We start from the raw sequence: 25,615 nt of genomic DNA, 5'->3' as shown, positions 1-25,615 counted from the left end.
AAGTTAATGGGAATCAGGGGGAAAACTCTCCAGTGGCTGGAGTCATACCTAGCACAAAGGAAGATGGTAGTGATTGTTGGAGGCCAATCATCTCAGCCCCAGGACATTGATGCAGGAGTTCCTCAGGGCAGTGTCCTCGGCCCAACCATCTTCAGCTGCTTCATCAATGACCTTCCCTCAATCATAAGGTCAGAAATGGGGATGTTCGCTGATGATTGCACAGTGTTCAGTTCCATTCGCAACCCCTCAGATAATGAAGCAGTCCATGCCCGCATACAGCAAGACCTGGACAACATCCAGGCTTGGGCCGATAAGTGGCAAGTCACTTTTGCGCCAGACAAATGCCAGGCAATGACCATCTCCAACAAGAGAGAGTCTAAACAACTCCCCTTAACATTCAACAGCATTACCATCGCCGAATCCCCCACCATTAACAACCTGGGGGTCACCATTGACCAGAAACTTAACTGGACCAGCCACATAAATAATGTGGCTACGAGAGCAGGTCAGAGGCTGGATATTCTGCGGCGAGTGACTCACCTCCTGACTCCCCAAATCCTTTCCACCATCGACAAGGCACAAGTCAGGAGTGTGATGGAATTCTCTCCACTTGCCTGGATGAGTGCAGCTCCAACAACACTCAAGAAGCTCAACACCATCCAGGACAAAGCAGCCCGCTTGATTGACACCCCATCCACCACCCTAAACATTCACCCCCTTCACCACCAACGCACAGTGGCTGCAGTGAGTACCATCTACAGGATGCACTGCAGCAACTCGCCAAGGCTTCGTCGACTGTACCACCCAAACCCACGACCTCTACCACCTAGAAGGACAAGGACAGCAGGCACATGGGAATAACACCACCTGCACGTTCCCCTCCAAGTCACACACCATCCCGACTTGGATATATATCGCCGTTCCTTCATCGTCGATGGGTCAAAATCCTGGAACTCCCGACCTAACAGCACTGTTGGGAGAACCTTCACCACACGGACTGCAGCGGTTCAAGAAGGCGGCTCACCACCACCGTCTCAAGAGCAATTCGGGATGGGCAATAAATGCAGGCCTCGCCACCAACGCCCACATCCCATGAACGAATAAAAAAAATTTGGGAGCAGTGGTTCTTGAAGTTATTGAAATCAATGTTGAGTCCAGAAGGTTGTCAACATTCAAAGTATCATCCTCCTCCATTTTCATCAACTCCAACGCGATCCCACCGCCAAAAACATCTTCCCCTCCCATCCACTTTCAGCATTCTGAAGGAACCGCTCCCTCTACGACATCCTGGTCCACTCTCCCATTACCCCGAACACCCACTCTCCTCCCCACGGCACCTTCCCGTGTGAGCGCAGGAGATGCAACACCTGCCCCTTCACCTCCTCCCTCCCCACCAACCAGGGACCCAAACACTCCTTCCAGGTGAAACAGCGATTTACTTGTACTTCTTCCAATTTAGTTTATGTATTCGCTCCTCTACATTGGGGAGACCAAATTCAGATCAGGTGATTGCTTTGCTGAACACCTCCGCTCTGTCTGCATGCGTGACCCTGACCTGCCGGTCGCTTGCCTTTTTAATTCCCCGTCCCACTCCTTCTCTGACCTCTCTGTCCTCTGCCTCTTACACTGTTCCAATCAAACTCAAGGTAAGCTCGAGGAACAGCATCTCATTTGTCATTTAGGTACTTTACAACCTTCTGGACTTAACACAGATTTCAATATCTTCAGATTACAATCCTCCTCACTGTTTACTGCACTCTCAAATTTGGAAATTGTGCCCTGTGCACCCAAGTCCAAGTCATTAATATATATCAAAAAAAGCAGCAGTCCTAGTACCGACCTCTGGGGAACACCACTGTATACCGTCCTCCAGTCCGAAAAACAACCGTTCACCACAACCCTCTGTTTCCTGTCACTGAGCCAATTTCATATCCATGCTGTCACTGCTCCTTTTATTTCATGGGCTTCAATTTTGCTGACAAGCCTATTATGTGGGACTTTATCAAACGCCTTTTGAATGTCCATATACACATCTACCGCATTGCCCTCATCAACCGTTTGTTACCTCATCAAAAAACTCGATCAAGTTAGTTAAATCATAAGGTCAGAAATGGGGATGATCACTGATGATTGCACAGTGTTCCGTTCCATTCACAACCCCTCAAATAATGAAGCAGTCCATGCCCGCACACAGCAAGACCTGGACAACATCCAGGCTTGGGCTGATAAGTGGCAAGTAACATTCACGCCAGACAAGTGCCAGGCAATGACCATCTTGTTTTTTATTTTATTCGTTCACGGGATGTGGGCGTCGCTGGCAAGGCCGGCATTTATTGCCCATCCCTAATTGCCCTCGAGAAGGTGGTGGTGAGCCGCCTTCTTGAACCGCTGCAGTCCGTGTGGTGACGGTTCTCCCACAGTGCTGTTAGGAAGGGAGTTCCAGGATTTTGACCCAGCGACAATGAAGGAACGGCGATATATTTCCAAGTCGGGATGGTGTGTGACTTGGAGGGGAACGTGCAGGTGGTGTTGTTCCCATGCGCCTGCTGCCCTTGTCCTTCGAGGTGGTAGAGGTCGCGGGTTTGGGAGGTGCTGTCGAAGAAGCCTTGGAGAGTTGCTGCAGTGCATCCTGTGGATGGTACACACTGCAGCCACAGTGCACTGGTGGTGAAGGGAGTGAATGTTTCGGGTGGTGGATGGGGGGCCAATCAAGCAGGCTGCTTTGTCCTGGATGGTGTTGAGCTTCTTGAGTGTTGCTGGAGCTGCACTCATCCAGGCAATTGGAGAGTATTCCATCACACTCCTGACTTGTGCCTTGTCGATGGTGGAAAGGCTTTGGGCAGTCAGGAGGTGAGTCACTCGCCGCAGAATACCCAGCCTCTGACCTGCTCTCGTAGCCACAGTATTTATATGGCTGGTCCAGTTAAGTTTCTGGTCAATGGTGACCCCCAGGATGTTGATGGTGGGGGATTCGGCGATGGTAATGCCGTTGAATGTCAAGGGGAGGTGGTTAGACTCTCTCTTGTTGGAGATGGTCATTGCCTGGCACTTATCTGGCGCGAATGTTACTTGCCACTTATGAGCCCAAGCCTGGATGTTGTCCAGGTCTTGCTGCATGCGGGCTCGGACTGTTTCATTATCTGAGGGGTTGCGAATGGAACTGAACACTGTGCAGTCATCAGCGAACATCCCCATTTCTGACCTTATGATGGAGGGAAGGTCATTGATGAAGCAGCTGAAGATGGTTGGGCCGAGGACACTGCCCTGAGGAACTCCTGCAGCAATGCCCTGGGGCTGAGATGATTGGCCTCCAACAACCACTACCATCTTCCTTTGTGCTAGGTATGACTCCAGCCACTGGAGAGTTTTCCCCCTGATTCCCATGGACTTCAATTTTACTTGGGCTCCTTGGTGCCACACTCGGTCAAATGCTGCCTTGATGTCAAGGGCAGTCACTCTCACCTCACCTCTGGAATTCAGCTCTTTTGTCCATGTTTGGACCAAGGCTGTAATGAGGTCTGCTGCTGAGTGGTCCTGGCGGAACCCAAACTGAGCATCGGTGAGCAGGTTATTGGTGAGTAAGGGCCACTTGATAGCACTGTCGACGACACCTTCCTTCACTTTGCTGATGATTGAGAGTAGACTGATGGGGCGGTAATTGGCCGGATTGGATTTGTCCTGCTTTTTGTGGACAGGACATACCTGGGCAATTTTCCACATTGTCGGGTGGATGCCAGTGTTGTAGATGTACTGGAACAGCTTGGCAAGAGGCGCAGCTAGTTCTGGAGCACAAGTCTTCAGCACTACAGCTGGGATGTTGTCGGGGCCCATAGCCTTTGCTGTATCCAGTGCACTCAGCCGTTTCTTGATATCACGTGGAGTGAATCGAATTGGCCGAAGACTGGCTTCCGTGATGGTGGGGATATCGGGAGGAGGCTGAGATGGATTATCCACTCGGCACTTCTGGCTGAAGATGGTTGCAAACGCTTCAGCCTTGTCTTTTGCACTCACGTGCTGGACTCCGCCATCATTGAGAATGGGGATGTTTGCAGAGCCTCCTCCTCCCGTTAGTTGTTTAATTGTCCACCACCATTCACGACTGGATGTGGCAGGACTGCAGAGCTTTGATCTGATCCGTTGGTTGTGGAATCGCTTAGCTCTGTCTATAGCATGTTGCTTCCGCTGTTTAGCATGCACATAGTCCTGAGTTGCAGCTTCACCAGGTTGGCACCTCATTTTTAGGTACGCCTGGTGCTGCTCCTGGCATGCTCTTCTACACTCCTCATTGAACCAGGGTTGATCCCCTGGCTTGTTGGTAATGGTAGAGTGAGGAATATGCCGGGCCATGAGGTTACAGATTGTGCTGGAATACAATTCTGCTGCTGCTGATGGCCCACAGTGCCTCATGGATGCCCAGTTTTGAGCTGCTAGGTCTGTTCTGAATCTATCCCATTTAGCACGGTGGTAGTGCCACACAACACGTTGGATGGTGTCCTCAGTGCGAAGACGGGACTTCATCTCCACGAGGACTGCGCGGTGGTCACTCCTACCAATACTGTCATGGACAGATGCATTTGCGACAGGTAGATTGGGGAGGACGAGGTCAAGTAAGTTTTTCCCTCGTGTTGGTTCGCTCACCACCTGCCGCAGGCCCAGTCTAGCAGCCTATGTCCTTCAGGACTCGGCCAGCTCGGTCAGTAGTGGTGCTACCGAGCCACTCTTGGTGATGGACATTGAAGTCCCCCACCCAGAGTACATTTTGTGCCCTTGCTACCCTCAGTGCTTCCTCCAAGTGGTGTTCAACATGGAGGAGGACTGATTCATCAGCTGAGGGAGGATGGTAGGTGGTAATCAGCAGGAGGTTTCCTTGCCCATGTTTGACCTGATGCCATGAGATTTCATGGGGTCCAGAGTCAATGTTGAGGACTCCCAGGGCCACTCCCTCCTGACTGTATACCACTGTACCGCCACCTCTGGTGGGTCTGTCCTGCCGGTGGGACAGGACATACCCAGGGATGGTGATGGAAGAGTCTGGGACGTTGGCTGAAAGATATGATTCTGTGAGTATGGCTATGTCAGGCTGTTGCTTGACTCGTCTGTGGGACAGCTCTCCCAATTTTGGCACAAGTCCCCAGATGTTAGTAAGGAGGACCTTGCAGGGTCGACTGGGCTTGGTGTTTTGCCGTTGTCGTGTCCGGTGCCTAGTGGTCCGATGCCGGGTGGTCCGTCCGGTTTTTTTCTTATTATGACTTTTCGTAGCGAGATTTTACAACTGAGTGGCTTGTTAGGTCATTTCAGAGGTCAATTAAGAATCAACCACATTGCTGTGGGTCTGGAGTCACATATCGGCCAGACCGGGTAAGGGCGGCAGGCTTCCTTCCCTAAAGGACATTAGTGAACCAGATGGGTTTTTACGACAATCCGGTAGTTTCATGGCCATCATTACTGATACTAGTATTTTAATTCCAGATTTTTTTTTATTTAATTAATTGAATTTAATTAATTAATTGAATTCAACAAGAATTCTTCAACAAGAGAGTGTCCAACCACCTCCCCTTGACATTCAACGGTATTACCATCGCCAAATCCCCCACCATCAACATCCTGAGAGTCACCATTGACCAGAAACTTAACTGGACCAGCCATATAAATACTGTGGCTACGACAGCAGGTCAGAGGCTGGGTATTCTGCGGCGAGTGACTCATCTCCTGACTCCCCAAATCCTTTCCACCATCTGCAAGGTACAAGTCAGGAGTGTGATGGAATACTTTCCACTTGCCTGGATGAGTGCAGCTCCAACAACACTCCAGAAGCTCAACACCATCCAGGACAAAGCAGCCCACTTGATTGGCACCCCATCCACCATCCTAAACATTCACCCCCTTTAACACCGGCGCACCATGGCTGCAGTGTGTACCATCCACAGGATGCATTGCAGCAACTCGCCAAGGCTTCTTCGACAGCACCTCCCAAACCCGCGACCTCTACCACCTAGAAAGACAAGGACAGTCGGCACATGGGATCAATCCCATCTGCATGTTCCCCTCCATGTCACACAACATCCTGACTTGGAAATAAATCTTCGTTTCTTCATCCTCGCTGGGTCAAAATCCTGGAACTCCCTTCCTAACTGCACTGAGGGAGAACCTACACCACATGGACTGCAGCGGTTCAAGAAGGCGGCTCGACACCACCTTCTCAAGGGCAATTAGGGATGGGCAATAAATGCTGGCCTTGCCAGCGACGTCCACTTCCCATGAACAAATAAAAAAAAAGTTAAATTTCAGTGGGATGCAAACAGATCTGGCCTGGGTAAATTGGAATCAAAGATTGGCAGGCAAAACTGTAATTGAACAATGGGCGGTCTTTAAGGAGGAGATGGTTCGGGTACAGTCTAGGTACATTCCCATGAGGGAGAAAGGTAGGGCAACGAAAGCCTGAGCTCCCTGGATGACAAAAGAGATAGAGAATAAGATGAAGCAGGAAAAAGTGGTGTATGACAGATGTCCGGTTGCTAACACAAGTGAGAAACTGGCTGAGTATATAAAGTTCAGAGGGGAAGCAAAAAAGGAAATAAGAGGGGCAAAGAGAGAGTATAAGAATAGACTGGCGGTCGACACAAAAGGGAATCCAAACATCTTCTACAGGCATGTAAACAGTAAACAGGTGGTAAGAGGAAGGGTGGCACCGATTAGGGACCAAAAAGGAGATCCACTCATGGAGACAGAGGGCATGGCCGAGGTACTAAATGAGTACTTTGCATCTGTCTTTACCAAGGAAGAATATGCTGCCAGAATCTCAGTAAAAGAAGATGTAGTTGAGATACTGGATGGGCTAAAAATTGATAAAGAGGAGGTAGTAGAAAGGCTAGCTGTACTTAAAGTGGATAAGCCACCTGGTCCGAATGGGATGCATCCTAGGTCGCTGAGGGAAATTGCGGAAGTACCGGCCATAATCTTCCAAACATCTTTTGATCCGACGCTGGTGCCAGAGGACTGGAGAATTGCAAACGTTACACACTTGTGCAAAAAAGGTGTAAGGATAAACCGAGCAACTACAGGCCAGTCAGTTTCACCTCGGTGGTGGGGAAACTTTTAGAAACAATAATCCGGGACAGAATTAACAGTCACTTGGACAAGTGTGGATTGATTAGGGAAAGGCAGCATAGTTTTGTTCAAGGCAAATCATGTTTAACTAACTTGATAGAGTTTTTTGATGAGCTAACAGAGAGGGTCGATGAGGGCATTGCAGTTGATGTGGTGAATATGGACTTTCAAAAGGCATTTGATAAAGTGCCGCATGATAGGCTTGTCATCAAGGTTGAAGCCCGTGGAATAAAAGGGGCAGTATGCACTCAGAATTGGCCATATGACAGGAAACAGAGAGTAGTGGTGAACGGTTGTTTTTCGGACTAGAAGGAGGTGCACAGTGGTGTTCCCCAGCGGTCGGTACTAGGACCACTGCTTTTCTTGATATATATTAATGACTTGGACTTGGATTAGAGGGCACAATTTCCAAATTTGCAAATGACTCAAAACTTGGAAGTGTAGTGAACAGTGAGGAGGATAGTGACAGACTTCAAGAGGATATAGACAGGTTGGTGTCATGGGCGGACACGTGGCAGATGAAATTTAATGCAGTAAAATGCAAAGTGATACATTTCGGTAGGAAGAATGAGGAGAGGCAATATAAACTAGAGGGCACAATTCTAAAAGGGGTACAGGAACAGAGAGATCTGGGGGTATAAGTGTAGAAATCATTGAAGGTGGCAGGGCAGGTTGAGAAAGTGGTTAAAAAAGCAAATGGGATCCTGGGCTTTATAAATAGAGGCAAAGAGTACAAAAGCAAGGAAGTCATGATGAACCTTTGTAAAACACTGGTTCGGCCACTGGAGTATTGTGTCCACTTCTGGGCACTGCATTTTGGGAAAGATGTGAAGGCCTAAGAGAGGGTGCAGCAGAGATTTACCAGAATGATTCCAGGGATGAGGGACTTTAGTTACGTGGATAGACTGGAGAAGCTGGGATTGTTCTCCTCGTAATAGAGAAGGTTGAGAGGAGATTTGATGGAGGTATTCAAAATCATGAAGGGTCCAGACAGAGTAGATAGAGAGAAACTGTTCCCTTTGGCGGGAGCGTCAAGAATCAGAGGACATAGATTTCAGGTGATTGGCAAAAGAACCAAAGACGACATGAGGAAAAGCTTTTTTACACAGTGAGTGGTTAGGATCTGCCCCACCACCCCCTCAGAATGTACTGCCTGAGGGGGCGGTCGAGGCAGATTCAATCATGGCTTTCAAATGTGAATTAGATAAATACTTGAAAGGAAAAGATTTGCAGGGCTACGAGGATAGGGCAGGGGAGTGGGACTAGCTGGATTGATCTTGAATAAAGCCGGCATGGACTCGATGGACCGAATGGCCTCCTTTCACGCTGTTACCTTTCTATGATTCTGTTATTCAATGATTCTAAATGCGATTTTCCTTTAACAAATCCATGCTTGCTTTCCTTTATTAATCCACACTTGTCCAAGTGACTTTTAATTTTATCCCGGATTATCCTTTCTACAAGCTTCCCCACCACCGAGGTTAAACTGATTGGCCTGTCATTGCCGGGTTTATCCTTACTTTCCTTTTTGAACAAGGATGTAACATTTGCAATTCTCCAGTCCTCTGGCATCTCCTCCGATTGCCGGGGACCCTTCCCAGCAGTCCCTGGCTGTAGCCTTCAAACACTGACTTTCCCACCTGGTAACCTGACCGGCTGAAGGCGGGAAAAGGAGTTTAAAAAGTGCTGATGAGGTCCTGGCGTTAAATTTGGGAGCACCTCCGTTTTCCCGGCATTTCCGGATTTCCCGGTCGCAAACACACTCCCCTGCTCCCTCCCCGACTCCCCGTGAATATTGGGGCCATAGTCTCTATTTATAAAGACAAGGATTCCATCTGCTTTATTAACGACTTCATCAACTTGTCCTGTCACCTTCAAAGATTTGTGTCTGTGAACCCCCAGGTCTCTCTGTTCCTGCACCCCCTTTTGAATTGCACTATTAAGTTCATACTGCCTCAGGAATTTCAGGGCCCCATTGTTTGGTCAATTGACCCAAACCTGACTTCAGTATTTCACCAGTTCATTAATTTTAAAGTGGTTTGAAAGTGTCCAGAAACTCAAATATCAGAGTGTTGGAATCTCCCTGGAGATCCAAATATCTCATTAATCTGTGACTGACATTTGCTTCCCAGCCGTGAGATTCAGAACTTTTCTCCAATCCCCAACATCTCTTCACATTCTCTACTGTCTTATTGCTCTGATTCTGACATCAAGGACAGAAATTTGACCTCGAGCTGGGAAGGGAGCGGGGAGGAAGATTTTCGGGTGTGAACCCCGGATGGTAAGTTGGCGGACTTAATGAGGTCAACAAATTCTTTGCGCCCGGCAGCCAGCCTGATTGACGGGCTAGCTGGCTGTCAGACAGGCAGGTCTGTGGTAGCAGGTCGCAGCAGGGGGTTGGAGGGAGGGATGGAGGGATCATGGGTCTGGGAGGAGATCGGATGGACCGGGGAGGAGATCGGATGGGCCGGGGAGACAATCAGATGGACTGGGGAGACAATCAGATGGACCGGGAGGAGATCGAATGTACCGGGAATGAGATCAAGTGGACCGGGAAGGAATCAGATGGACCGGGAAGATCGGATGGACCGGGGAGACAATCGGATGGACTGGGAGAGATCGGATGGACCGGGGAGGAAATCAGATGGGCCAGAAAGACAATCGGATGAACCCGGAGGAGATTTGATGGACCGGGAGGAGATCGGATGGGCCAGGGAGACAATTGGATGAACCCGGAGGAGATCGGATGGACCAGGGAGACAATTGGATGGCCCTGGGAGACAATTGGATGGACCGGGAGGAGATCGGATGGACTAGGGAGACAATCAGATTGACCGGGAGGACATCGGATGGACTGGGAGGAGATCGGATGGACTGGGGAGACAATCAGATTGACCGGGAGGAGATCGGATGGGCCAGGGAGACAATCGGATGGACCGGGAGGAGATCGGATGGACTGGGGGGACAATTGGATGGGCTGGGAGGAGATCGGATGGACTGGGGGGACAATCGGATGGACCGGGAGGAGATCGGATGGACTGGGGGGACAATCGGATGGACCAGGCGGAGATCGGATGGACTGGGGAGACAATTGGATGGACCGGGCGGAGATCGGATGGACTGGGGGGACAATCGGATGGACCGGGAGGAGATCGGATGGACTGGGGAGACAATCGGATGGACCGGGCGGAGATCGGATGGACTGGGGAGACAATCGGATGGACCGGGCGGAGATCGGATCGACTGGGGGGACAATTGGATGGACCGGGAGGAGATCGGATGGACTGGGGGGACAATCGGATGGACCGGGAGGAGATCGGATGGACTGGGGGGACAATTGGATGGACCGGGAGGAGATCGGATGGACTGGGGGGACAATTGGATGGACCGGGAGGAGATCGGATGGACTGGGGAGACAATCGGATGGACCGGGCGGAGATCGGATCGACTGGGGGGACAATTGGATGGACCGGGAGGAGATCGGATGGACTGGGGGGACAATCGGATGGACCGGGAGGAGATCGGATGGACTGGGGGGACAATTGGATGGACCGGGCGGAGATCGGATGGACTGGGGGGACAATCGGATGGACCGGGAGGAGATCGGATTGGTCGCGGAGACAATCGGATGGGCAGGGGAGGAGATCGGATGGACCAAGACTTGGAGATCGGAGTCCAGTTGACGAGTCGAGGTGGGGGCCACCATAGAGCGGTGGGGGGGTTTCCACAATAGAGGGGAGGGTCCACCATCGGCAGGGGGCGGGGACGGGGGGCGCGATTGCGGGGTTTCTGTCGGCCAGGTGAGCTCGGCCTCCTGCTCCTCCAGGCCCACAAGCAGTGCAATAAAGGCACTCACCTCATGGATCTGACCCTTCCTGCTTTCACTTGATGTGAATCGGAAGTGATGGGAAACCAGATCAGATGAGGTTAAACTCATTTAAGTTTTCCAATACATGATGAATTAAATACCTCAAGTATTTCAATGAGATACATTGCCCCTTTAAGTAACGGCCCACTGGCTTTAAGTTGGGGTGGGACTTCCTGGTCTAAAAACAGAAAATGCTGGAAATACTCAGCAATTCAGGCAGCACCTGTGGGGATCGAGAGTTAACCTTTCAGATCGATGGCCCTTCGTCAGAACTGCCTGGTGTCTGTTGAGCTCAGGCATAAAAACCTGCAGAAGTGGGCGAGTTGAGGCCGGGATGCGATCCCATCCAAAAAACTGTTATTTTAACCTCCAACCCGCTCTCAACCCACCCGTTCTTGGGGGTTAAAATTACCCCCAAGAACATGGTAGATCCATGAATATTGGTCTCCCTCCATCCCGTGACTTCATTAGTGAAATCCCATTAACAGAGTTCTAATCACTCTTCAGAGTGAAGTTGAACAGATTCAAGTGTCAGGCTGCACGGAGATGTGACTGTCACCTGAAGAATATGGAGCCCATTCTCCAGGTGCTACGTTCCTCACTAAATTACTCTGTGGGCAAGAAATTGGACCTTGACACACCTTTTTATGGGCGTAAAATGGGAGCAATGAGGTCCAATTTCGGGGTCCAACATCCTGCGTCCCCAAGATTCCTGAAAAACATCTTTCCCAAAGGGTCGGGTCATTTTTCAGGCGTCTGGGGTGGTCGCCTGTAAAAGGTATTATTTTTTCTTATAATTCACCTGGAACCAGTACTCCTGCCAGCTATGTTCAGCCCCCCTCTCATTGTAGTTCACCCCCTCCTCTCCCGGCAATTACCTGAGGTGATGGACAAGTTGCTTCTGGAGCCACGGCAGACGCCGGCAATTGACCCAAATTATTGCAGAGTCCCGAGGCCCAATGTTGAGCTGGCTTTGGGCCTCACGGTTAGGGTGGGTGCTGTCTGCGCAGCCCCGATTCTGGGCCTGAAACCAGGACCAGACTCATTTTCACCCCTCTGTCTGTTCGTTCTTTCTCACTCTTTATTTTTACACTTCAATATTCTGATTGAATCATTGCACTGAAATCTGAAAAGTTTATCTAATATGAAACATAGAAACATAGAACATAGGAGCAGGAGTAGGCCATTCGGCCCTTCGAGCCTGCTCCACCATTCAATGTGATCATGGCTGATCCCCAATCTCAATACCATATTCCCGCTCTCTCCCCATATCCCTGGATGCCTTCTGTGTCGAGAAATCTATCCATCTCCACATCATTAAATATATTCAGTGACTTGGCCTCCTCAGCCTTCTATGGTAGAGAATTCCACAGGTTCACCACCCTCTGAGTGAAGAAATTTCACCTCATCTCAGTCCTAAATGTCCTACCCAGTATAGGTATAGTCATGTGATCAGTGACCAGTTTTATTTCTGAGTAAGAATCTAACATGAGACCAAGTGTTGTGATGCATCACCCTCTTTATTTCACAGTGAGAATACGTTCCCAGCAGTTTGAAAAACAAAAGACAAACAAAGGCTAGAAGACAATGAATTATTTACACCACAAGAGAAGCCTGTGAATGGGCCGCCTGTTAACAGGAGCAATATCTGAATAGATCATTTTCTCAATCACAGATTCAGTCCGTGTATATTCCAAGTGTGAGCACCCAGTATAGGTGTGAGGAGATCTGAATCTGAAATTTATACTATCATCCGTTTCTGGATTTGCGCTGATCTGACTATGGCCAAACTGGGGGTCCCCATTAGCAGGTTTCTCCAGTGAGTGTATTGCTCTTCCTACAGTTCACAGCGTCCAGTCGACACTGTCTGTTATACAGTCAATTCCCATCAATATTTCAGAGTACAGGAGACAGAACAATTTAAACACAGGAGGAAATTCTTCAAGATGATGTAATGAAAGCCTCAACATTTTACAAATATTAAACACACTGTGCTTTTACAGTTCAAATATTCTCTTAATTGTTCAGTGTTGAACTAACTCTTGCAGATAAAATGCACATCATGTTGTCTAAACCATTTAACTGAATGAATTATGTTGTTAGTTGCTGAATATTTGAGGCTGAGTGGACAATCTGCCCCAGGAAAGACATACTTTTGCTGGGCATCAAAAGGAGTGTGAGAGGGGCCTGGTGACAGCTTGCTCTGTGGAAGCACCTGGTCTCTGCCTGTGGTCAGCAACTCACAGAGTGAGAGACCCCAGGTACGATCCCACATCTGACCACTCCATGATTCCACATGGAACAACTTCAATACTCTGTGCTCTGAAACACTTTCCATTTTCTATTGGCTCTTTTCACATCACCTTTAAATGTTCTGATCAGCATGACTGGGATAAACAGAAACATAACCCATCGCTGTGTGAAGATAGAACATCCTGGAACGAGATCTGCCACCAGATCCATCTCAATCTCAGTCTGTGCACGATTCATTTAAATTACGATTACAGAAAAGGGAAATTAATGCGGAGATTAATCCCTCTTACCCAAAGATAGGCCCACTATAAAAAGTGTGATAACCAGGTAGTGTCGGATAGAAGACGAGAGCCCGAAACTTGCTGGTCTTCCAGTGCAAGTCCTCGACCGAGTGTTGCCGATTGGCACATTCCAAGGTCCAGGACTACGTGCTGAGGGACACACTGAAGCTGGGTGCAGCCGCCACAAAGGCTCTGTGGGGAAAGCAACCGTTTAGGGCCTTCCCGCTATTGTGTACCGAAGGGCTACAATCAGGGAAAACCCACTCGGCCCCAGAATGTAAAATACAAATTTATGTCATGAAATGTAATGTATCTGTAATGAATCTGTAATCAACGAGCTGTATTGATTGTAATGCAATGAGGCACCCGAGAGTGTCATGAACTGTAATTATGTACGATGTGTAACTGTATTGTTGGAATCATATTTGAATTGTACTTTATGTATCTTGCAAATTGTATAATCTGTATTGTGTACATTTGAAATATGATATGACAACTGTATTGTATGTATTTTTGCAAGTTTTATGAATAAAGTATATTTTTTGAAAGAAAAACTCGAGCCTTGTCTTCAGTGCAGCAGTGTGGGTGGGAGAGAAAACCTGCCAACTGCCAGGAAAGGGCAGTATTTATAAACAGGGTCACCATGCACAGGGCTCTTGGGATGGGACATGGGGAGAATCGATCAAAATCCCAATACTGTCTCATGCACAGGGTTAAATCCAATGTGTAGTTGGTAGGAGGCCCACCTGAAGATTAAGGATAGAGTTAAGCACATCTCACTGTTTGATATCTGTAAAGGTAATAGAACCTTTCAGAAACATTCTACTGTTCCTTCTTCAGAAAGACTATTTGCATTAGCCCATGTCTCTCATACCAAGCAATAAAAAAGAAACTCTTATAAAAGGATCGTTGACCATCTTCCAAGTCCTTCATGAATTCCTTGACCAGTGAGCCATAGTTTTGGACGTCAGTCTTGTCATGGAAAGTCCTGCAAAATAATTAGGAATGAAAAGACTTTTAATTTCTCCAATCAAAGCCTGTATGAAAACCAAGCAGGTTGACAGAAAGATGGTCTCATCACTCCCACCGGCCTTGGTAAATGGGATCACAGAATTACCCCCTGGGAATTTAAAACTAGGAATGTTCGCCATTTGGAGGCCTCTGAATTCACCATCCCCCAGTCCCTCTGTTGCCCCAATCCCGTAATCCTGATGGCTATCTCCTTATAAGGAGTCAAGGGTCATAGGTTTGGAGACCACCCTTCTGTCGCCTAGTGCTGCCCTCTGTTATTTGTGGCCTTCTAATCCCAGCAGATATGAAAAGGACCAATGCAAGAAATAAGAACATAAGAACATAAGAAATAGGAGCAGGAGTAGGCCAATCGGCCTCTCGAGCCTGCTCCGCCATTCAATAAGATCATGGCTGATCTGATCCTAACCTCAAATCTAAATTCATGTCCAATTTCCTGCCCGCTCCCTGTAACCCCTAATTCCCTTTACTTCTAGGAAACTGTCGATTTCTGTTTTAAATTTATTTAATGATGTAGCTTCCACAGCTTCCTGGGGCAGCAAATTCCACAGACCGACGACCCTCTGAGTGAAGAAGTTTCTCCTCAACTCGGTTTTGAAAGAGCAGCCCCTTATTCTAAGATTATGCCCCCTAGTTCGAGTTTCACCCATCCTTGGGAACATCCTTACCGCATCCACCCGATCAAGCCCCTTCACAATCTTATATGTTTCAATAAGATCGCCTCTCATTCTTCTGAACTCCAATGAGTAGAGTCCCAATCTACTCAACCTATCCTCATATGTCCATCCCCTCATCCCCGGGATTAACCGAGTGAACCTTCTTTGTACTGCCTCGAGAGCAAGTATGTCTCTTCTTAAGTATGGACACCAAAACTGTATGCAGTATTCCAGGTGCCGTCTCACCAATACCTTATATAACTGCAGCAATACCTCCCTGTTTTTATATTCTATCCCCCTAGCAATAAAAGCCAACATTCCATTGGCCTTCTTGATCACCTGCTGCACCTGCATACTAACTTTTTGAATTTCTTGCACTAGGACCCCCAGATCCCTTTGTACTGCAGTACTTTCCAGTTTCTCGCCATTAAGATAATAACTTGCTCACTCATTTTTCCTGCCAAAGTGCACATCCTCACATTTTCCAATATTGTATTGCATCTGCCAAATCTCCGCCCACTCACCCAGCCTGTCTATAATTCCCTGTAGGTTTTTTATGTCCTCCTCACTCTCCACTTTCCCTCCCATCTTTGTATCATCTGCAAACTTTGATATGTTACACTCGGTCCCCTCCTCCAAATCGTTAATATAGATTGAAAAGAGTTGGGGACCCAGCACCGACCCCTGAGGAACACCAATGGCTACTGGTTGCCAGTCCGAAAATGAACCATTTATCCCAACTCTCTGCTTCCTGTTAGATAACCAGTCCTCCACCCATGCCAGAATATTACCCCCAATCCAGTGATTCTTTATCTTGAGCAATAATCTTTTATGTGGCACCTTGTTGAATGCCTTCTGGAAGTCTAAATACACTATGTCCACTGGTTCCCCTTTATCCACCCTTCATTGTGAGACATGATCAGTTCTACCAATGTTACCAGGACAACAGCCACCTGATGTGAGTGTGCGAACATGGAGCTGTGAGACCCTTGTACTGGTGTCACATCCCTGGTGCTTCATATTTAACCCATTAATAAACAACATGGACGGCACAGTGGTTTGGTAACATGGCCCAGAGAAACAGATGAGAATGAGCATGTCTGGGATCAGCAGTTGGTAAAGTGCCCTGCGTTCCCCCTCTGTGATGCTGCTCCAAGTGAGGAGCAATAAAGAAGCTTGGAAAGATAATCTCTGAAAGTGATGTCACTAGTTCACACACTTACATTCACAGAAATCAAAGATTTTCTTTCTCACCAACTCCCAGGTTGGGGCCTCAAGTGAGACTGCATTGATGCACTGTGTCATCTCCAACCATGGTGCTCTGACAGTTCTCTTTATTGCTGGGAGGTCTCTCCTCCAATTAAGGTCTCCCTTAGCTGGAGGACATCCTGCCCCAGGCCCGCCATTGCCTGATCGCTGTGTGGGGTTATTCTGCACCCAGTTATTTATTTAGGTAAAATCTAAGATGCAACTTCAAGGGCAGCTAGCAGCCCTGTGAGAGCTGTTGTGATTGTTTTATTAATTATAATCTGGAGTAAGTAGTCTTCATACAACAACTCTACCACATACTGCCAACCCATATAAAGAGTGACCACATCCAGCCTTCATTTCTATCTCAGAAACTCCTCCTGCACCACATTCTGTACATTTAGAGGAAATAATCCCACTTTCTCTGAGCTTTCTGGATATGAGGGCTAATTCTCTGATTGGGGGGTTCCTGGATCGATGCTCACAGGGAGCAGTTAGTCAATCACAGGCCCAAAACCCCTGATTTTCTGTTAACAATTTAAACAGACTGAAAATCAGACCCCAAGGGCCGTGATCTCCCAACCTGCGATCCCTCCGATCACCACTCCTCGGTGGGAACACCCAGTCCTGGAATCTCCACAGATGATAAAATAATACTACAGCTGCTAACAAAAGGTGCACTGACAGAGAGGAGGACACTGTCTACATTGGGGTTCATGCTGTGTAGTGACCCTCATTGACAGTGTGAGTTGGTGAATGTGGAGTGAGGAAATGACTGGGCCCAGCTCTGAGTCTCTCTCTGATCAGTAAATCACACTGACGTTCATCGCCCAGACACATATGTGGAAAATATCCCCTCCACAGGGCACTGGAGGGTGGGCGGTAACACTGGAACCGTGTAATTCATGACTCTGATCAGAAGAGAGCAGATAAAGGGACATTTAAGATCACTACAGTAGAATGGAACATCTAACATCTCAATGAAATGATGTTAGATTTTGGGTGCGGAATTGATCAAAGAAAGTGAAAGTGTTTCCCAAAAATACAGAATGTGGTGCGTGTGAGAATATCTGAAATACAGGAGCCGGCCCCATTATTGTTACAATAGAGGAGTCTAATACTAATGGGACAATCCAGCAGAGAAAAGCCCAACTACTTTAGTTACAAGGTATAGATTTCACATCCTGGGATCGTGTCCCGAGGAATTGTGGGTCCGCCATGTCCAGTGCTCCAGATGAACCTGAGTAATGTGAGTGTGGAGGTCCAGCCGTGTCCTCAGAAGAAGGAACTGAAGGATGTGAGACATGAAATACCTCATTACATGATCAATATTGGCCAACGTCCCCACCTGACTGGACCAGCCCGTTAATCACAGTCTAACTACAGGCTGAGTGGTGTTACCATGGCAGCCGTTGTTGAGAAATATCAATCACAACAAACTACCAACTAAGCTCACCTGATAAAATAATGAAGAGAAGATTCCTTTATAATTTTAACTGTTGGATCAGTTGGTTCGGGTGGACTGATGATCAAAGGAGGTAAATTAAGGGACACATTGAATTTCTGCTGCACTGTCCCATCTACCAAGTGTCCTTGAATCACCCAAGGTGCACTGACAGGAACAATTGTAGCTGCAGACAAAGAAAAACAGTTACAGCATTTTACTAGCAGATCACCGTGGAGTTGCTCAGAGTGAATCAGAAGTTACAGGTGGGGGCAGGGGGAACGGCACTGGGGTGGACCTTATTAAAAGCTTTTTCAAATCTGTATGAACCACATCCACTGCATTTCCTTCATCCCTCGTCTCGATTATTTCGTCAAAGAATTCTATCAGTTTGGTCAGGTGTGACCTGCCGTTTCGAAATCTGTGTTGATTCGCTCTGATTAAATCCGGATTCTCCAAATACTGAGTAATTCCATCCTGTATTCTAGACTCTGGGACCCTGAAATTCTGGAGGCCCTGCTCCACCTCCGGAAATACCTTTGGGGTTGACCCTCATCTGAAATGACAGGGCCGGGGTCATTTCCACAGTGTGGGTGGGCAGCCCGTGTCTGTAGAGGTGCAACAGAGGGCACTCGCTCTGCTGTGTTGGTGACAGGTGGAGCGACATCTTATATGGGAAGGGCCGAAGAGAAAAGATAAGCAAATTTCTTTCAATTCTCCACAGGGAGCAAAAGGGCATCACCGTAAAGAAGATCGACACTCTGGGATCGGGTCCCCAGTCTTGAGACCGTCCTATGGTCCAGTTCTCAGGTTGGGTACTGAGTGCAATTCCCAGTTCGTCGGGGAATCTCCACAGTCTCACCTCCAAGGTTTACTGCATAAACAGGGGGTATGTTGGGGGAGAATGGGGGGGGAGAGTGGGGTAGAATGGGGGGAGAGTGGGGCGGAGAGTGGGTGGGCGGGGGCACGGAGGACCCACCTCCCCACCCCCCAATTAGAATTTATGAAGCTTCTTACAGGAGCTGTAAACCCGGTTGATCAGGATACCGCTCAAAACTCACCATTCCTGCCCTTCCCCAACCCTGGATTTTCAGGTGCCAGGTATTGATCAATAACTGAAGTGAGTTCTAGTGGGCGAGATGTTCCTCACTTATCTCTGTCACCTGTTCTGAGGATACTTTTCCCATTTGTCACACCCCAGTTCTCTGGCACAATTTAACCATAGTTAGAGCCTCTGATATTTCTTCTCCAGCTTTCCTCAGGTATAAACCATCAGGTCCCAGTGATTGGTCTACCATCATGGGGAGAAATTTAACTCAATACTGCCTGTTTTTCCAGCATAAAATCAGCGTTCGACCCCTGAGTTTCATGTTGTGATCTGTCGTGCCTAAACTGCGCTGGAAGTGCAACAGATGCCAACCTTTCTCGGACGATTATTATTCTGCCAGGGCACCCACCTGAAACAGGCATGCAGTTCCTTAAATATGCAAATTGGGGTCTTAAGGGTTGTAGAACCCCAAATGTGAAATTCAGGTAGAAATGGCCGAGTTTGTCCATTTCGCTCATGCAGCTCGACGGTATTTAATTCGGGCCGATGCCGATTTGTACCCCTTCCAAATCCTCTTCAAATATGTTCCATTGCTGATCTATGGTTCTATTTGCCCATGTTCCTTCTATTTAAACTGGAAAAGGTCCCATTTTACACTGTTATAATTTGGCTTTTTCCTTTTCTTTTTGCTTTTCTATTCTTACACTGAACCCAAATAGTCGTCACTGTTTCCCAATGTTCCATACTGTTAGTTCACCTACTTGCTCCACTTCATTACCCAGAACCAGGTCTAGTCGTTCCTCCTCTCTCAGGTAGAATGAAGCAACATACTGAAAACAGTCCTGAACACACTGCAGCACCACCTCCCCTTCTCACCACAAACATTTTCCCTGTCCCAGTATATTTTTTGACAATTAATTGATGACTAACTGGATAGCTCTTTCAAAGAGCCGGCACAGGCATGATGGGCTGAATGGCCTCCTACTGTGCTGTATGAATCGATAATTCTAATTAAATTCTCCCACAATTATTCCATTTTTATTTAGACATGATTCTCTAATTTGTCTCCAAATTTTATCCTCAATTTCTTTCCACTGTTTGTCAGTCTGCAACAGACCCCCAGTAATGTCACTGATCCCTTCCTATTCCTCAGCTGAATGAAAAGGAAATTTGTTTGTCCCACTTCTCTATTTAAATCCTAGTGCTCTCTGATATTGTTTCCAATTAATACTGCTGCTCCTCCTCCCTTTATTCCGTCCCACCTGAAAGTTTTATACCCAGGATTATTGAATCACCAATGCTGACCCGGCTGTAGCCCTGCTTCACTTACAGATATTAGGTCATGAATTTCTGTTTTAATCAATGACCATTCTATAATTTTGTTTCTTATCTCTGTGAATTAAAACACATCGATTTTTGTTTGGATTCAGTTGTTTACTAAATTTTTACCATTTTGTCTTATATATTTTTATCCTGAGTCTGGGTCAACTCAAAAAACAAACTCTGGAAATGTTGTGTGATACCAAAAATGGCCCAGAAATTCCAGGATGGTTCTACGGTCTCCATGGTAACTTGAGCAGGAGACCTGTGGAAACCCTGATAAAAAAGGGAAGACCTGGTTTCATTGGTTGTCCATCATTCCTGCCAGTTTCCACAATGCGTTGTTAGGGAAAGAGCTTCTTTCTGCCTCTTACAGGGTGAATGGTGGGCTGATGTAGGGGCCAGAGTGTGGACTCCCCAAGCCAGGAGTTCCTTCCATGGGGCCCAGTGTTTCAATGGCACCAGGCACACCGAGAAAGATGATGTGTATTGGGCTCCACAGGGGCACATGTGGGCTCCACTGGTGGGATCTAAGCCTGGCAAGGTGTATGGACTCTGGAGAGGACAACTTAATTTTGAGAAACTTATCTCCTGGATCAGCCTCCACACTCAGGGGCCAATTAGACCCATGACTGGGGTTTGGAGGGGCCTTGACATTTCACCCTCCCTTGAGGTAGCGACCACACCAGATTCATGGTGCATGGGGCAGGTCGCTGCCAAAGTAGCACCCTAAACGTGGAACCCTCCCAGTGACCCCACAAACTCTGGCAGGGGGTGTGCTGGAGGGCATCAGTGGGCACAATCCCAGAACAAGCTCCAGGATGGCCAACTGTGGAATTGTGGGACCCGTGTATCTCTCTATACAGGTAGTTTCAAATAAGACAGGTCAAACAGTGAAAGTTTGCTTTACATTCCGTCTTGTTACACTGATGAAGATCTGATATACCTGCAGCATTGGAAAAATATGAATATTTCAAAAGTTTGTCCATGCCAGTAATTACTGCATTCTTCATATCCATTCCACTAACTTCTGTTACAACCCATTGCAGGGTTGGAAATTCATTCTCTTCGTAAGTCTAAGACAACAAGTACAAAAATATTAGCTCATGGCATCACTGTACAGTTACTGAAAAAACACCTGTGTTGAGGGGACTGTCCTCGGTACCGAGGTCTGGGAGCAGTATTCATGTCCTGGATGGACTGGGCTTTAAAGAGAGTTCGGAGTTTTTGATGGGAGTCTGAGCATCAGCACTTCATGATTCACCTTGTTTTCTCTTTTATTCATTTACCCTCAAATAATGAAGCAGTCCAAGCCTGCATGCAGCAAGATCTGGACAACATCCAGGCTTGGGCTCATAAGTGGCAACTAACATTCGCACCAGACAAGTGCCAGGCAATGACCATCTCCAACAGAAGAGAGTCTAATCACCTCCCCTTGACATTCAACGGCATTGCCATCGCCGAATCCCCCACCATCAACATCCTGGGGGTCACCATTGACCAGAAACTTAACTGGACCAGCCATATTAAAACTGTGGCTCCAAGAGCAGGTCAGAGGCTGGGTATTCTGCGGCGAGTGATTCACCTCCTGACTCCCCAAAGCCTTTCCACCATCAACAAGGCACAAGTGTGTTAAAGGGTGTAAAAGAAATGACAGCCATCCGTGGCCAAGTAAAGAAATTAAGGATAGGATCTGACTAAAAACAAGGACATATAAGGTAGCCAAACTTAGTGGGAGGATAGAAGATTGGGAAGTCTTCAAAAGACAGCAAAAAGTAACTAAAGGATTGATTAAGAAAGGGAAGATAGATTAAGAAAGGGAAGATAGATTATGAAAATAAATTAGCAAAAAATATAAAAACAGATAGCAAGAGTTTCTACAGTTATATAAAAAGAAAAAGGGTGGCTAAGGCAAACGTAGGTCCCTTAGAGGATGAGACCGGGAAATTAATGGTGGGAAACATGGAGATGGCAAAAATGCTGAACAAATATTTTGTTTCAGTCTTTACGGTAGAGAACACGAAGAATAACCCAACACTGGACAAACAGGGGGCTCTGGCGGGGGACGAGCTAAATACAATTAAAATCACTAAGGAATTGGTACTCAGTAAATGAATGGGACTCAAGGCGGATAAATCCCCTGGACCTGATGGCTTACATCCTAGGGTCTTGAGGGAAGTGGCAGTAGGGATTGTGGATGCTTTGGTAATAATTTTCCAAAATTCTCTGGACTCGGCAAAGGTCCCGGCAGATTGGAAAACTGCTAATGTAACACCCTTATTTAAAAAGGGTAGTGGGCAGAAAGCTGGAAATTATAGACCAGTTAGCCTAACATCTGTGGTGGGTAAAATTTTGGAGTCTATTATTAAGGAGACAGTAGCAGAACATTTGGATAAACATAATTTAATAGGACAAAGTCAGCATGGCTTTACGAAGGGGAAGTCATGTCTGACAAATTTGCTTGAGATCTTTGAGGACATAACGTACAGGGTGGATAAAGGGGAACCAGTGGACGTAGTGTATTTGGACTTCCAGAAGGCATTCGACAAGGTGCCCATAAAAGATTATTGCTCAAGATAAAGAATCAATGGATTGGGGGTAATATTCTGACATGGGTGGAGGATTGGTTATCTAACAGGAAGCAGAGAGTTGGGATAAATGGTTCATTCTTGGACTGGCAACCAGTAGCCAGTGGTGTTCCGCAGGGGTCGGTGCTGGGTCCCCAACTCTTTACAATCTATATTAACGATTTGGAGGAGGGGACCGAGTGTAACATATCAAAGTTTGCAGATGATACAAAGATGGGAGGGAAAGTAGAGAGTGAGGAGGACATAAAAAACCTACAGGGGGATATAGACAGGCTGGGTGAGTGGGCGGAGATTTGGCAGATGCAATACAATATTGGAAAATGTGAGGTTATGCACTTTGGCAGGAAAAATCAGAGAGCAAGTTATTATCTCAATGGCGAGCAACTGGAAAGTACTGCAGTACAAAGGGATCTGGGGGTCCTCGTGCAAGAAAATCAAAAAGTTAGGTGATCAAGAAGGCCAATGGAATGTTGGTTTTTATTGCTAGGGGGATAGAATATAAAAACAGAGAGGTATTGCTGCAGTCATATAAGGTATTGATGAGACCGCACCTGGAATACTGCACACAGTTTTGGTGTCCATACTTAAGAAAAGACATACTTGCTCTCGAGGCAGTACAAAGAAGGTTCACTCGGTTAATCCCGGGGATGAGGGGTTGGACATATGAGGAGAGGTTGAGTAGATTGGGACTCTACCCATTGGAGTTCAGAAGAATGAGAGGCGATCTTATTGAAACATATGAGATTGTGAAGGGGCTTGATCGGGTGGATGCGGTAAGGATGTTCCCAAGGATGGGTGAAACTAGAACTAGGGGGCATAATCTTAAAATAAGGGGCTGCTCTTTCAAAACCGAGATGAGGAGAAACTTCTTCACTCAGAGGGTAGTAGGTCTGTGGAATTTGCTGCCCCAGGAAGCTGTGGAAGCTACATCATTAGATAAATTTAAAACAGAAATCGACAGTTTCCTCGAAGTAAAGGGAATTAGGGGTTACGGGGAGCGGGCAGGAAATTGGACATGAATTTAGATTTGAGGTTAGGATCAGATCAGCCATGATCTTATTGAATGGCGGAGCAGGCTCGAGGGGCCGATTGGCCTGCTCCTGCTCCTATTTCTTATGTTCTTATGTAAGTCAGGAGTGTGATGGAATACTCTCCACTTGCCTGGATGAGTGCAGCTCCAACAACACTCAAGAAACTCGACATCATCCAGGACAAAGCAGCCCACTTGATTGGCACCCCATCCACCACCCTAAACATTCACTCCCCTCACCACCGGCGCACTGTGCCTGTTGTGTGTACCATCCACATGATGCACTGCAGCAACTCGCCAAGGCTTCTTCGACAGCACCTCCCAAACCCACGACCTCTACCACCTAGAAGGACAAGAGCAGCAGGTACATGGGAACAACACCACCTGCATGTTCCCCTCCAAGTCACACACCATCCCGACTTGGAAATATATCGTCGTTCCTTCATCGTCGCTGGGTCAAAATCCTGGAATTCCCTTCCGAACAGCACTGTGGGAGAACCTTCACCACACGGACTGCAGCGGTTCAAGAAGGCTGTTCATCACTACCTTCTCAAGGGCAATTAGGGATGGACAATAAATGCTGGCCTTGCCAGCGACGCCCACATCCCATGAACGAATAAAAATAAAACCCTTAGTTGCGTCCTGCACTATTAGCCTCGGTCCTTCACGTTAGATTTTCGATTAAAACCATAGAGAATGTTATGAAAAGTAAAATGAACTGGCACAAACATGACAGCAAAGATTGGACTCCTAACTATACTTACTCCGTGTGAGGTGAACGACAGGGGCTCAAGGCAGTAAACTTCATGGCAGAAATCGATCACCTCTTGATCTGCTCCTGTTCCTGTAATTTGAATCCCGAGTAGGACAGACAGAGTTAAGCAGAGTCTCAGCATCTTGGTGTCCATTCTGATCACTGTTGAACGCACTGATTGACTCTCAGGCCCTTCAGGTGGATCTGGTGTTTGAGCAGCGAGTTCAGATCTTTTTATACTGTTTTATAAAGATGATTTTGAATACAACTATCTGCAGGCAGGAACATTAGATGCTGGAGAGAAAAGCAGGTGATATATTATGGAAATGTTGCTTTGTTCCAACCTTGTGATGGATTTAGAAATCATTAACTCTCTGAGTGCCGGATCCAGGGAAGTCTGATCACCCGGGGCAGCTCCCATTTTTTAAATGATACCAGCTCACACACTGTAAGGCTGAAAAACTCCCCAATAATACAGTAATAACATTGATGAAGTGTCAGGAGTAGCTTGTTCTGTGTGTTACAATTCAGCCTCTCCCAAAACTCTCTCCTTGTTCTCTGTAAAAGGCAGATTCCATTATCAGGCCCATTCCTCGAGGGAGATATCCGTGTTGGACGATAGTGAATCATCACCCGTTTTACACTCAGCTCGATTTATTTTTCCATTGGAGTCAATCGAAAGAAAGAAAGAACCTGCATTTATATAGCGCCTTTCACAACCTCAGGACGTCCTATAGTGCATTACAGCCTATGAAGTACTTTTGAAGTGTAATCACTGTTGCAACGTAGGAGACACAGCAGCCAATTTGCACACAGCAAGCTCCCATATACAGCAATGAGATAATGACCAGATCATCTGTTTTAGGTGTTGGTTGAGGGATAAATATTGGCCAGTACACTGGGAGAACTCTACTGCTCTTCTTCAAATAGTGCTGTTGGATCTTTTACATCAACCTGAAAGGGCCTTGGTTTAACGTTTCATGTGAAAG

The 25,615-nt window shown here is 47.1% G+C and overlaps 1 protein-coding gene across 1 annotated transcript in view; it reads right to left on the bottom strand.

Annotated features, from left to right (window-relative positions):
• Nucleotides 1–24,819, bottom strand: part of LOC137322200 (uncharacterized) — a 94,051-nt gene extending 69,232 nt beyond the window's left edge. The window contains exons 1-4 of the mRNA XM_067985314.1: nucleotides 24,637–24,819; nucleotides 21,201–21,330; nucleotides 17,899–18,073; nucleotides 14,384–14,497 (exon numbers count right to left, since the gene is read on the bottom strand). Coding sequence (XP_067841415.1) covers nucleotides 14,384–14,497; nucleotides 17,899–18,073; nucleotides 21,201–21,330; nucleotides 24,637–24,780 — 563 coding nt within the window. The 5' untranslated portion in view covers nucleotides 24,781–24,819. The remainder of the gene's footprint in view (nucleotides 1–14,383; nucleotides 14,498–17,898; nucleotides 18,074–21,200; nucleotides 21,331–24,636) is intronic.
• Between the last annotated feature and the right edge of the window lie 796 nt (nucleotides 24,820–25,615).

Source organism: Heptranchias perlo, chromosome 5, assembly GCF_035084215.1.
Source record: "Heptranchias perlo isolate sHepPer1 chromosome 5, sHepPer1.hap1, whole genome shotgun sequence".
Classification (NCBI taxonomy): domain Eukaryota; kingdom Metazoa; phylum Chordata; class Chondrichthyes; order Hexanchiformes; family Hexanchidae; genus Heptranchias; species Heptranchias perlo.
Note: the sequence above shows the minus strand (reverse complement) of the source record. Positions and strands in the feature narration are given on the sequence as shown.